This window comes from Pleurodeles waltl, chromosome 8, assembly GCF_031143425.1.
Source record: "Pleurodeles waltl isolate 20211129_DDA chromosome 8, aPleWal1.hap1.20221129, whole genome shotgun sequence".
Taxonomy (NCBI): domain Eukaryota; kingdom Metazoa; phylum Chordata; class Amphibia; order Caudata; family Salamandridae; genus Pleurodeles; species Pleurodeles waltl.
In genome coordinates, this window is record NC_090447.1 from 214,666,710 (window position 1) to 214,681,722 (window position 15,013).

At 41.3% G+C, this 15,013-nt stretch overlaps 1 protein-coding gene across 1 annotated transcript in view; it reads left to right on the forward strand.

Annotated features, from left to right (window-relative positions):
* The window catches only part of MRPL39 (mitochondrial ribosomal protein L39), a 130,397-nt gene that overhangs the window by 85,308 nt on the left and 30,076 nt on the right, over positions 1-15,013 (forward strand). The window contains exon 8 of the mRNA XM_069204091.1: positions 11,813-11,966. Coding sequence (XP_069060192.1) covers positions 11,813-11,966 — 154 coding nt within the window. The remainder of the gene's footprint in view (positions 1-11,812; positions 11,967-15,013) is intronic.

Here is a 15,013-nt window from a genome sequence, read left to right on the forward strand (position 1 = left end):
TTATTCAATTTCGTCTGTTGTGTGATGATCTTGAATTCAGGGACAGTTTTTCTAAATCAGTAAGGGCCTCTTTAACATTGTTAAAATACTAATCATTAAGAATTTCTTTAACCAAGTCAGCTATTTCTCTTTCTGATCTTTTTACATATTCCAAAGCAGTTTCAATGCCCAAGACCATCTAATGACTGAAGCTACAAACTGAAGTTCTCCCGATATTTTGGGTCATCTCCAAATATAGCTGACTCGTTCATAACTTGAAGACCTACGGGGATTGTGGTAGACTGTATGGATTGAGTCATTAAGTGGCTATTGAGTTGTGTGCGTATTAGTTTTTGATTTAATTTCTTCAATTTATCTGTTTATTCACCTAGTACATTATTTACCGGGTTATGGACTGATCCTAAAAAAGAACATCCTTGCAAAAGTTTCTCAGTGTACTTCTCACTGAAAGAGAGTTTCTTTTTGAGACATACCAGACGGCTAACAAGCATTTGCAATGCTATAGGTCTCGCATTTGCTCAAGTTAAAGCTACTTGCGTTGTAAACTCTTAACCGGATTTTTCTTGCAACATAACTTGAAAATCAAAAGTAAAACAGTTTCACATAAGTGAGCGGATTCACAGCACCACGGCCGCCATGAGCATCAGCAATAAGTAGAGACACAAAAGGAAAAAGAAGTTTGCTCAGTCAAACCTATTGGCAAAAGTGCAATTAGCCATGTAACAGGAGCGATAGCCAAGGCGGTAACAAAACCTTCCCAAGGAGGGACAAGAGTAAACCGTTTACCAATGTCATCAAAGGATTTTTGAAGGGCAAGCCCACAAACGAGTGATAGTGATGGGCATGAGGTGGGCCTTGTTAAAAGCCAAGATACATACCAACATGTCGGAAAAGCAGCGCATGCGCGCTGCTATGCTCGACCTAAAAAGGGAAAAAAATGATTTTTTTAGCATGATTTTAAAGTACGTATCAATAGGTGTTCTCCTAGGAATTGTTCAAAACCAATGCTTTTAAATGATGGATCAGTCCAAGCAAGAAAAGAAAAGCAGACACCAACATAAATGATGATCACTTCTGATTATGTTGGATGATCCTTTTACCTTATCTGTTTTGGATCTAATTTAAGTTGTTTATCTAATTCAACTCTAGCCCAACTCCAGCGTAACTCAAACTCCAAAACTTCAACACATATCCACTAAGACTCCACAGTTCTAATTCTCAACCTATGCTCCAGCTCAGTAACATCAGCACAACTCCACTTTCAACACAAATCTTATTTAACAAGAGTTCCAACTCCAAAACAGTCGCATAACTCCTATAACAAATAAAGAATCTTCATATCGACTTCAAGACAATGCCATCGCCTCAACACAATGTTAACAGAACAGTAACACTACCCAGAGAGCACTTCTAGTTTAATTCCCATCTATACAAGTTTTACTACACCATTACAGATGTGCAGATCTCCCCACAACACATTTGGTTTCACTACAAAATTCTAGCTCATGTACCACACTAAATGATCTTAAGCACAGTAAACTCAACTGATGCGTTACAAATTCACCAGAGAAACTACAATTACAGCTGAACCACTGCAATTACAACAGCATTTCCAGCAGTATTTCCCTTGCTTATTGAAGACTACCTGAAGTGTGCATCATGAATTCCACAAACGACCACACAGGTCCACTACACTATAACGCAAAAAAAAAAAAAGTCTGTTATATTTTTTAAAATTTTCTTTATATTTCTAGTAATGATTGATTTAACCCTATAGGCCTATAGGTGTGGGTGGGCTAAGAAGGCCTCTCTGGTGCTCGGGAAGAGCTTCCCAAATAGCCTGAGCTTTTTTTACATTTAAAAAAAAAAATGTTTATGTAATGACGATCAGCGTGCAGAGCGCGCTGACGCCATTACATACAAAAGTGAAAGTACGATTACCCCAGGGCTCTTTTCACTTTCACTGAATCAGTGCTCGGGGATATCTCAGCCCCCTGACCCCGATACTTATGGGAGAGGTATCATTGGAAAGGAAAGACTCTCCCCTTTAGAATGGTACCCCTACCCGGTGGATCCCTGCTTGAGGATCGCCAAAGAGGAGCAATCCCCAAGGAGGGATCAGCCCACTAGATTCCAGGGAAAGAGGGAGTGGCCTCTTTGGCAAGGGCTTGTGCTCCCCTTTATTTTTATATTTAGGGGGGCAGGTAGGGGCAATAACTCTCATTCAGCCCCCACTCCACTGGGGAGGCAAAAAGCACAGTAGACACAAGGGAGCATTCATACCAAGGGTTTGTAGTGGTTAGGGCTGCCCAGCATGATCATGACCCTGCCCCCCACTCCACATAAATTGGGAAACAGTCTTTCTTCCCTTCCCCCACATTGGGGGGAGGCAGATGGCGTAATTACCTTAGATCAGCCTCATAGGGGAAGGCAGAAAGCCCAGTAAATTCCAGTTTTTTTTTTTTTTTTTTTAACTATAGGGATGGGCTGCCCCCCGCCAAACTAAATGAGACAAGGGTCTATTACTCCATATCTGCCCCTAGGGGGGAGGAAATCCACTAGAAGCCAAGGAATGTTTTTTTTCCCTTTTTATGTAGGGGTGGTGGCTTCCCAGCATGGGCATGGCTATGCCCCTGCCCCAAGTAAATGGGGAAAGTCTTTCTGCCCCCTGAGGACAGATGGGGTGAATACCCCTGTTCTGTTGTCTCCCTGGGGCAGAAACCCACTTGATGTCAGGGATTTTAAAAAATGTGTGGGAGCTGGCCGGACAGGCATGGCCATGCACCCACCACAATTAAATGGGGAAAAAGTATTTTTACTTGGTGTGAGGCAGATTGGGGTAATTACCCCCTATCTGCCCCCGGGGGGGGGGGGGGGGGGGGGGGGGGCAGAAATCCTACTAGAAGTCAGGGATTATTTTATTGTAAATGTACGGGTTGGGGTCGCCTGCCTTGGGCATGGCTTTGCCCTCACCTGAAGTAAATGGGGCAACAGTCATTCTGTCCCCCCAGCATGTAAATGGGTGTAAATACCCCTGACTCCCACCCCCCCCCCCCCCCCAGGAGGACAGAAAGCCTATTAGATTCCAGTGAACTTTTTTTTTAATACAGGGCTGGGGGCTGTTCACCATGGGCATGGTTATGCCCCCCAGCCAAACTAAAGGTCTGTCTGACTTCTCCCCTCACCCAGACTCTTCCCCGAAGCTGGGATCAGGTTAGTTACTCCCAATCTAACTCTCTAGATGCAAGGATTGTTTTTAAATATTGGAGTGGGAGCTGCCTCGCATGGGCATGGCCATGTCCCCTTTCCCACCTTGTAAATGGGGCAACAGTCTTTCTGTCCAGATGGGGTAATTACCCCTGCTCTGCCTCCTGGGGTCAGAAAGACCACTGTATGGCAGCAGTATATATATTTTTTTAAATGCAACATCAGACCACACCCTCACCCCTACAACAGTCTGGTCTACTCTCCTGTGGACTAAAGTATCCTATCCCAATGGCAAGCAAGAGAACATTTGAATATTTTGGATGTTGATTTTACATATGGGACAAGAGAGTTTGGCTAGCTCCCAGTATCATCCTACTTGAAATGATGAAGGCCTGCACTTTTTGGGCTTGCGTTGGCTGCCACCTTGAAAAACCTACCAGACCCTGACAGTTAAGAAAAACAGACATCTATGGGTGTCCTGGGTAGTGTGCTTCAAATGTATCCTGCACCATTTTCTTACCTACAATGCCCTGCAAACCTTAAATGACCGAAAACACACAAACATTCTGGTATTTGTGGGAAGCCACACATCTCGTACCACACAGCATTCCCCCAAGCCACCTGATAAAAATAGTACCTAATTTGAGTGGGTGGGTCAGGAGACCCTCACACAAAAATCCCTAAAGTACTCTGTGGAAAGATAAGAAATAGGGGTGGATGCAGGATTTGAGGCCATGTTTGGCATCCACCCAAGGAAACCTACTAGCCACAGACATTTTGTTTAAAGTAGACAACTAGTGGATTCTAGGGTGGTGTGCCTTGTGTGAATCCCATGAGTTTTTCCTACCCACAATGTCCTGTAAACTACAAACCTTGCCTGAAATCATGCTTTTTCCTCACATTTCTATAACGGAATCCTCTGGAATCCACAGTAATCCACAAAATTCCTACAACCCAGCATTGCCCAACTTGTACTGATAAAAACACTGCACCACTTCTGTGATTGGACCTAGTGCCAGCAAAAGGAATGGATCAAACCGAGGTCGATAGGAGTGCCCACTCAAGGGCTCCCATTGACCATGGTTTGATCTGCTCCTGTCATAACCACTAGGCCCATTCATATAAGTGGGATAGCATTTTTATCAGCACAAGTGGGGTAATGCTGGGTGGTAGAAGTTTTGTGGATTTGTGTGAATTGCGGAATTTTCTATCATAGAAATATAAGGAAAACGTGATCTCAGCCAAAGTTTGAGGTTTGCAGGGCATTGCGGGTAAAAACAAACTTAATGGGATCTAAGCAAGTCACTCCATCTTGGATCCCCTAAGTGTCTAGGTTTTAAAAAATGCACAGGTTTGCTAGGTGTTTCCCAGGTGCCAGCTGAACTAGGGTCCAAAATCCACAGCATCCTACTTTTAAAAGAATGAGTCAGATTTGAGTGGAAAAATGTGTTGTATCCATGTTGCATTTTGAGCCATTTCCTGTCGCACGCACCAGGCCTACCCAGACATGTGAGGTACCATTTTTTATCAGAAGACATGTGAGAGCATCGAATAGTATGATATTTGTTATTACTAGATGGAATTTGCTGCATTTGGGCCTTTCAAATGTAAGTCAATGTGTAAGAAAGAATACGTTTTTGGAAAATACCCTCTAAATCATCTGCACTTACGGGGACCCACAAATCAGAGATGTACAAATAACCACTACACCTAAATTGCAGATCTTGTTCCCATTTCACAAATACATGTGATCTTGATTCCTATTTTTCAGTTGACATATTTCACCTTATGAGCTGATCTATACTCAGTACACATTGAAAAACCATTGAAAGGTGGATCTCAGTTGTTGGATCTTGGTACCTCGGGTTCTTGAAGAACCTACAAACTTTAAATATCCCCACAACCAAGAGGATGTAGTGAATTTAATGATACATTGCTTTTGTAAATCAGCCATTGTGACAAAAAGTTACAGATAAAAACGTTTTCTATTTGTTTTCAATATTTCTTTATTTCAACACTTAGGGCCTGATTTAGAACTCAGCAGACAGGTTACTCTGTCACAACAGTGACAGATATCTTGTCTGCTGAACTCTAGATCCCATGGGGCATAATGGGATTTAGATTTCGGCAGACGGAATACCCGTTGTGACGGAGTAACTTGTCCTCTGAGTTCAAAACCAGGCCCTTAGTTTCTTTGAGAAAAGCTTGAGGGATGTACCCGTATGACCCCTTGCTGAATTTGGAGTTTTGCCAACTTTTCAGAAATATATAGCTTTCCCGGATCACCCATGGGCACTGGTTTCCACCACAAAGTGGGAGAAAGTTTAAAGCACACAAAATAGGAAAAATTGGGTACTTCTTTGAAAAATACCTGAACTGTGGTTAAAAAAAATGTTCATGAAAGCTGGGGAGGTGGTGACTTTAGCACAACAAACCGTTCATTGATGCACTTTGAGGAAAAAAACAGACACTTTTATCCACAGCACTTTTTTTCTATTTTCCCACAAAACTCAACATTTAGCTATAGTTTGACATTTTTCCCGGCTCCCTCTAGGAGAATCCACAAACCCTGGGTACATTTAGAATCTATAGGATGTTGGAAAAAAGGACATACATTTTGGGGTGGATACCTTAATGTGGACAAAACGCTATGGAAGCCTAAGCACAAACTATCCCAAATACCCACAAAGAGGCTCAGCACTCGGAGGTAAAAGGTTGAGCAGCTAAGAGGTTTGTCATTTAATTAGATATATGTATTCCGATGTACAAGAAAAAGTAAACTTGGGTTGAGTTTAACAAATGCTTTTTGTTGGAAATGGCCTCTCTGCAGGGTCACCCCCAAACTTTTTTGCCTTCCTCCTTCTCTTTTTCTGACCTCATTGTTGCTAGCTTTACGACTATGCACCCTTTACCACTGCTAATCAGTGCTAAAGTGCATATGCTCTCTCCCTAAAAACATGATATCATTGGTTCATACCCAATTGGCATATTTAATGTACTTGTAAGTCCCTAGTAAAGTGCACTGCATGTGCCCAGGGTCTATAAATTGAATGCTGCTCGTGGGCCTGCAGCACTGATTGTGCCACCCACATAAATAGCCCCTTAACCATGTCTTAGGCCTGCCATTGCAAGGCCTGTGTGTGCAGTTTCACCGCCATTTTGACTTGGCATTTAAAAGTACTTGCCAAGCCTTCTACTCCCCTTTTTCGACATATGTCACCCCTAAGATAGGCCCTAGGTAACCCCTAGGTCAGGGTGCTGTGTAGATAAAAGGCAGGACATAAACCTAGGTGTTTTATATGTCTTGGTAGTGGAAAACTCCTAAATTCGTTTTCCACTGCTGTGAAGCCTGCTCCTTTCATGGGCTAACATAAGAGCTACCCTCATATACTGTTTGAGTGGTAGATTCTGATCAGAAAGGAGTAGACAGGTCATATTTAGTATGGCCAGAATGGTAATACAAAATCCTCCTGACTGGTGAGGGTGGATTTATATTACTATTTTAGAAATGCCACTTTTAGAAAGTGAGCATTTCTCTGCAATTAAAATCCTTCTGTGTCTTACAGCCTGTCTCCAATCCACGTCTGGGCTGGGCCGGTTGACAGCTGCCTTGTGCATTTCTCCCAGACAACCACAAACACAAAATGCTCAGTCACACCTGCACACATATGCATACTGAATGGGTCTTCCTGGGCTGGAAGGGTGGAGGGCCTGACACTTACATTTCCATTTAAAAGGACAGTGGCCTGCCCTCACACAATGGGACCCTGGCAGACAGGGTGGTAATGTGAGGGGATCTTGTGCACTTCAAAACCACTCTTTGAAGAATTCCCCACTTCAAAGCACTTTTGAGTATATAAACTGGGTCCATGACCCTACCAACTTAGACACTTCTTGGCAGAGACACTCTGAATCAGAACCTGCAACCTTCCAACAGAAGCTGCCTGGCTGCCTAAAGGGCCCGTCCTGGACTTCTTTGCTGTAAAGGACTGGTGCCTTGCTGTTGCACTGCTGCGTTGCTGGCCTCTGCTGAGAAGTGCTCTCCAAGGGCTTGGATTGAGCTTGCCTCCTGTTTCCTGCAGTCACAGGACCAAAAAGGCTTCATCTCTTCAAATAAACTTCTTGTGCGGTGAAAATCGACGCACAGGCTGTCCAGTGGTGAGAAAATCATTGCATCGCTGAACCAGAATGACGCAGCCCGTTTCCCCAAGTGGAGATCGACTCAGCGCCAGCGTTGCGACTGGAACGTCAACGCACAGCCGAGCCAGAACGACGCAGCCCGACTTTCTGTAAGAAGAATCGACACAGCACCTGCCGTGTGACAGAAATTTCAATGCATCGCCCACTGGATCGACGCAGCACCTGTGACTTCTCCATGCACGCCCAAGATTTCCCCGCATCACAAAAGAGGATTCAAGCCTGCACGCCGGAATTCGACGTAAAGCTTTTGCCGCGTGGATTATAATTGCCGCTTCATATGTGTGCGTCTGGAAATCTGACGCACGCCTACCTTTTTCCACGCATCTCCTCCTCTTTGGTCTTCATGCGTGTAATTTTGACGCAAACCAGGTACTTTGTGCTTGCAAGAGACAGTTGTTACTTTTAAGAACTAAACACTGCTTATCATTACAAAAGTGATATTTCCACTTGTGATTATCAAATCTTGATCGTTTTGACCTTAACTCAATCAGATAAATATCTTATATTTTTCTAAACCTGTGTGGTGTCTTTTTGTGGTGTTTTCACTGTGTTATTGCATGATTTACTGAACAAATGTTTTACACATTGCCTTCTAAGTTAAGCCTGACTGCTACCAGAGGATAGGCACAGGATAATTTTGATTGTGTGTGACTTGCCCTGACTAGGATTGTGATCCCTATTTGGACAAAGGTGTATACCTCTGCCAACTAGAGACCCCATTCCTAACACCTTTTGCATGCACAAGTTGAAAAGGAAAACTTAAAATGTGTAAAGCCAAGTTCAGAGTATCTTGTTTCTGTACAGTGCTCTGTTTGTACAAATATGTAAAAAGCAGGTTTTATGTAATTATGTTAAAGCTAAAGGGTGAGTTTGTTCCTCATTCAGCTGTGGTACACTGTTTCTTTTCTGCACACCTCTGGCATGCTCTCCCCTCAGCAGAGTGTAACAATTTATTTTCTAATGTAATTAAAGCACTGCAGAGGACTGACACTTTAAGGCCTAATCTGTGCAATGCGCACCCAGTATTTGTGGGTGGAGGACTAGAGCCTGTTGACAACCACAGCCACCCCATATCTGCACTAATGTGGATGCAGAGAGCCAATGTATTTATAAATAAATATTACCTACACACATGTTAATTATGAATACATGTGCAGAGTGCAACAGACTGCCTTTACGTCCCACAATGACGTGCCCCATTTTTTAATATGGACCAACATTTCTCACTGTAGGATCTTCATTGATAGTTGTGTAAGTGCTAGAATATTGCTGCTGGCATGCAGGGAATCGCAGAACATTTTTATTTCACATAAATAAACACTACGGTATGTACAGCTAGCATTATTAAAAGCAGATAATTTCACGCATCTCTATAAGCCTATCTGAGGTTACATTTTCCGAGATTTTATGAAGTGTTTGGAATCCACCTAAATGGAAAATGCTACACAAGGCAACGCTGCAGCATAAACACTAATTTTGCCACTTGGAGAAACCATAAAAACATGGAGGGAAAACGAAGAAAAATACAATCAGATAACCTTGAAACTAAACTGAAAATAAACTTTGTTTCTAAGCAGCCGACAGCTGCCATATCGAAAAATACATTGAACTTGCAGTTGTCTTAGAGTCATTTCTTTTGAAAAGGCTTACTGAACGTGCTTCTTACTGAAGGTTTTCCCATTCATGCAGCGGAGAGAGGTGAGATGGTCATTTCTAAATTCCTGGAAGTTGCTTGGATTACAAATAAGCACATTTTCCTTCTGCATTAATGGAGCATCATTGATCATCATAAATGCAAGAATAAAATAGCATGCTCATCCCCAACTGTCAATCTTTATCCAGAGATGGATGGCACAATATCACACTCCAATCAATCATCCTATTGTAGACAAGCCAAAAAACAGTCTTTGAAGCAGTTCCACCTAATATTATGCCTGCTGTAGCACCAGATTGTGTACAGTAATGTTTAAGTAAATTATAAACAGATCTCCCAGTATTTGCTTTACTTACTTAATTCAGAGTAATGGTTTTCATACAAGCCTCTGTACCTGCTTTTCTCTTTCTTGAATGTCCCCCGGCTTACCTGTTTACAGTTTATTTGACAGTTGCTAACTAAGCGTGATCAGGACAGAAAGAGTAGACCATAGTTAACAAAAAATGATTCCTGTTTGAATACAAAACGACAGCCATCTGGAGTTGTAGCGAGAAATTATATCCTGTCTTCCCAGCCACATAATAGCATAATGCGGATTACAAGTTAATATAAAATAAATGTGTGTGAACCAGTCTTCGCTTGCCCCCTGCACAATTACATTCAGCAACGTTTCCCATAACGTGTTACAAGCATGTCTTTGGTCTTTATGAGAACATTTGAGTGAGTTTCTTGAGATTCAGTGTATATCCAAAATCCTCTCAGCCATGCATTCTGAAAGGCCGCTCCAGTGCCTGATGCAAATGAAACGACTTTGTGGCCTGCTCACAAGTATGAAGTGTCAGATACATTATTCAGTGAATGTTGCACAGCCAGGCAAAGACTGACAGTGTTTGTTTCATGCATTAGAGATACAAACAAAATACACCTTTAGAGCTCGGATAGTAATTTAGTACTTTCATATGCAAAAAAAAGTTAATGCTCTACTTTGACCAGAAGATATACTCTTGTGGTGTGTAGGGAAGCCCATCTCCATAAAATATTCACTGTACTGGGTTGGCTACATGATGTTTCTTTTGATGTGCTTCCTGTTTCGGAAAAAAGTAGCTGTTGCCTTGCTACACATTCTTGTTGTTGACGAAATACCTTAGTAGCGTAATTCTATTACTTTTCACTTGGCAGGTAACCATTGTATCAATATTTGGGATAGCTGTTTTTTAGTTCTGGAAGAAGCATTACAGATCCCTGCAAAAACAATGGGGAAACTTAAAAAAAAGAACTTAACTGGTCCAAATAAAAAAAATCCTATGAAGAAATTAGTTGTTAAATAGCAGCACTATAAACTGCCACCACTCTTGAGTTGCTGTTGTCAAAGTTCACTACTCCTGTAGGTCTGATCCCATTCACCTTTCATTTCAACCCCTTTCAGTCAATCCTTTTGAACCCCATCATCTGCCTTGTTATTGCGATATGGGCCACTATCTGCCCCTTCTAACCACACCCCAAGTGGTTTAAAATCCCTCACCTCCCTCAAGCTCTCTCTCCCACTTCTTCATTATGGTAATATGTTGAAAAATATCTTCATAAAAACGCAAACTAAACGAGCTCTATGCATAGAGTAGTAGGTTGTGTTATTTACCGACTCCTTAATATTTGTTTTATTAATGCCTAAAGATGAAGCACCGACCCCACTCTGTTAGCAGTTCTTGAATGAATAACAGACCTACTAAAGTACCAACGCTTATACTAATCCACTAAGAACTGCTGAGAATAATGAAAAACAATTCAATACCCTCCATCCGTTCTCCACATACTTCTTTAATATGTTACATAGTGTCTGCCCAGTGATCAATTGTATCAAATGACAACCCGAGATATGATCATAGCTGGTAGAACCCTTGGTCATTCTATCCAGCCCACCATGAGCATAATCCATTACCTGCACGGATGCATTGTTTATGTCAAAGGCATAGCTGATGAAGAATTGAACAGCCAGTGAAATTAGGTTCCATCACAAGCCTGGTTGGCTGTGACCTTCAGACCTCCTGTTTCTGCTGACTTCATTTTTGCTGGCCTTAGAAGTCCATGCATTTCACTTCTGCTAACCAGTGCTTGTACTCTTTCCCCAAAACAGGGCAACATTGGCATATACCCAATTGGCATATTAACTTTACCTATAAGTTCTTAGTAGAGTGCACTACATGTGCCCTGGGCCTGTAAATTAAATGCTGCTAATGGGCCTGAAGCACTGATTGTGCCACCTCCTTAAGTAGCCCTTTAAAAATGTCTCACACCTGCTACTGCAGAGCCTTTGTGTGCAGTTGTGAACTGGCATTTCAACCTGGCAAAATATTACGTTTTGCCAGGCCCAAACCTTTAGTTGTAATACATATGTCACCCCTAGGGTAGGCCCTGGACAGTCCAGATGGCAGGGTCAGTGTATTTAAAAAATAGTGTTTTTAGTTTTACATGTCCTGGTGGTGAAAAACTCTTAAATTCTTTTTCACCACTGCAAGGAAGAAGATGACTTAAAACGTTAAATGAATTTTATTTTCTTAATGTTAGCACTTTTTCTTCTTGGAGAAAGGTAGTGCTAATTTAAGAGAACACATAATATATTCTGTCAGTTGTGCAGTACTCCTACAGCTGTTGGTTTCTCTTTAAGGAAGTGTTGGTGTAGATAAGACTGCTGTTGAGCTGACCTAGCATTGCCAAGTGATGTGCACTACTGACCTATTTTATCTTTTTTATTAGATGTGGTGACTTTGTAGATCTATCAGACGGGCCACATATTCCAAGAACAAGCTTCTGTTTCCAGTATGAAGTTACAGCAGCTCACAATGTTACTGAAAATGTACCTGAGCTTGTCCGTAGATTCCAGGGCCTTTCGCTGCCAAGGCATTTGATGGTAAATTTGATTTTTGTTTATTTGAAAACCATATATTCACAAAAGTATCTCTGAGAATGACCTGTTTCTTGTGTGTTTTGTCAACTTATTTGAAATAGGCAGCTGCTCTCCCCAGCCAGAGACATCACTTCTATGTGTAATTAAGGAGATGCCAACGTTATATTTAGTCATAGATGAAAAGCGATGATGAAATATGGTTATGCTTAAGGGTTTCATTTTTACATGTTAGTACTGAAAATGTTCTTCTGCGAGTCTTTATTTCTTCTACATAAATCTGTGGTGCGAAAATATAATTAAGCCCTCCATTGATTGTTATACTATAAGACTTATATATCCATAGCCAACAGTGTTTCGGCCTCTCCACGCAGAATTTTCAAGAACAAATTACTCTGTCAGTTCATGGCCTCACTCTGCCGACAAGCGCACCATAGCAGCCAATGTGGGAAAGTTATTAAAACCTCTAAAAGTTTCATTCTTGTCTTAAAGTATATTAAAACCATTGGTGCTGAATCTGTCTTGCTATCGTAACCCCCTTTATAAGCAACCTAATCAATTCCCAGTTCAGCAAATGGATAGTCCACAAGTTCCTCAAACATGCCATCAATGCTTCCAGCTTGAAAGTAATAGACACAAACCTGGTAAATCCTGTGAGAAACCAACCTGTCACTTAACCCCTGCATACAACCATACTTGTTAGTTATCTAGCCATTTTCATCAAACCTGATGTTGAAATGGCATGCTCACTAAGACCTAGTCTAATATTTGCTCCCGTTGTGTTTCAGAAACTAGCATCAACATGAAAGAGGAAATACCAACCACGTGTTACCAAGAACAGGTGTACCCCTTAAATGCCTTCTCTCCACAGCTTTTATTACCACAGACAACAGCATCTTCATTTAATTGCTCAAGAAACCAACTGAATTAGTTGAGTGGCACTGACCTGGTTCATTTCCTTTCTGACTTACTATGCAAAGTGAAAAATAACACAGTACCGCTCCTCCTCTGCGGTTTTCACATGCAAGTTCCCACAGAGGACAGCCCTGACTGTCTATTCTGTTTGCCTAAAATGTCTTCACTTGCTTCCATCTTACAGAGAGAGAGAGAGAGAGAGATCTGCACCACGATCCAGGAGGGCCCTGTAGGTGGCACATCTAAATTGCAGTCTGCGTGAGCCACATCTAGAGGAGGATCGATTAGCAAGTTAATGTGATTTTACCTCAGTCCATTCAACCACATTATGTGGTTATTGTCAATTACTTGAGGTCATGTTCACTACATATGTGACCCTGCTTTGTGAAGTTGGAAGAGCTTGTTGTAAACCTGCTCTTTTTCCAACAGGTCTCTTTACTCCTTCCTGCAAAGGGTTGTATGGCCTTGGAGATAACGAAGTCCCACCTCAAGTATTGTAACATCTTTTTCGTGGACTGCACACAGAAAACTATTTCCAATCTTTAACATTTCAGAACTAAATCCACTGCCTGGTCTTCAACTTAAAGCACTGTCACTGCATTAAATCTTTTCGGTGGCTCTGTAACAAAGAGCAGGCAGATTTCATAGAACTCTCCCTAGCTCAAAAGGCGGTACTTGTGTATACAACTGTTAATTTCAGGAAAGTCGAAGAATCTTGTAGCTTAGTTGGAATATAAGATATACCTGCTTGGAAGCTCTATCACTCTAAACAATGACTGCTCTACAACTTAAATCCTCTTTACTCTTGAATTCCATGCCACTGCACATACACTCTACGCTGGACGCTATGCAATTCTACAAAACAGTGAAACATTATCTTTGAACGTTGCCTTCTGTCACTAACTCTTTCACGATTCTTGCCTACATACCCCTATATTTCCTTTACCTCTGTAGCTTGTAAAAGTTGTTGCAGTGTCTATCCTGCATGATGCACCTCTACACTGAAAGCTCTCTGGCACCTTTACTGCAAAACAGATATTTTCACAGTGAAGCAATAAAGACTTGGGTTCTTGGTGAACACTAAGCAAATTATCCCAGTGTGAAGTAATATAAAGCATCATTCTACCTGCCCATGATCAGCTTATGTGGACAATTTTTTAGCCTATATGGGGCATGTTTTCTGCTTGTCGGATATCCTTTCTATCTACTCATTTGGTATTTTCTTTATCATCTTCTCTTTTCCCTGCCCTCTTAACTATTGTTGCTCTCTGTAATCACTTTCTTTTTGCCACCTGTTAAAGTCCTCCCATTCTCATGGTCCTGTCCTTACTTTCTATGGCCACTATTTGTTAACTGTTCGCCCTCTTCTCTGACAAATCTTCTGTGTATCCTCTATACAATTCTCATGCCTTCAACTTGATATGTTTTTTATACTTATCTCCTTTGTCAGTGTCACTGTCTTTTTCATTATGTTTACTGCTTATTTATGTTCACCACATGACCTGCCAATGTACACTTTTTCTGTGTAGCCATATCTTCCTTTTCTGCCATTTCCAGACACCCCATTGTCGCTATAGCCCTTTTTCTTATACTTTGCTTTTCGTCCAAATGCATTCTTCTGTATTCCTTGTTCCTGTATCCTCTTTACTTTTTTTAAATCACTGTTCACATTAGTCAAAATCACTTTTATTCACTGTTCAGAATCCTATCCATAATGTCCATTTGACGTAATGTTTTCACCGAAAAAATATTTCTCATTTTGTTTAGAATTAAAAGGAAACACTTTGAATAGGCATTCTGTTGTCATAATTGACAGTTTTCTATCTCTCTTTATCATGTGTTCAAGATACCCACTTGTGGATGCTAATGTTCTAGTGTTTTGGGATTTAATGAATATTCTTATGCTTAAGGACCAGTATTACGTGTTTGTAACTTGTTATTATTGAACAGCCTTCAAAATATCCAGGTCTATCCACACTTAACAGACAATTTGTCCTTTTATTGATCTCGTCCATGGATCAGCAGTTTATAGGAATTTCCATTGCAGTGTGAATTATTTCAGAAGAAAATGAGTAATGGTGTTGAGAGTAATTTTCATCCAATATTGATGTTTGTGTCTTGGCAATTTGAATCTATGC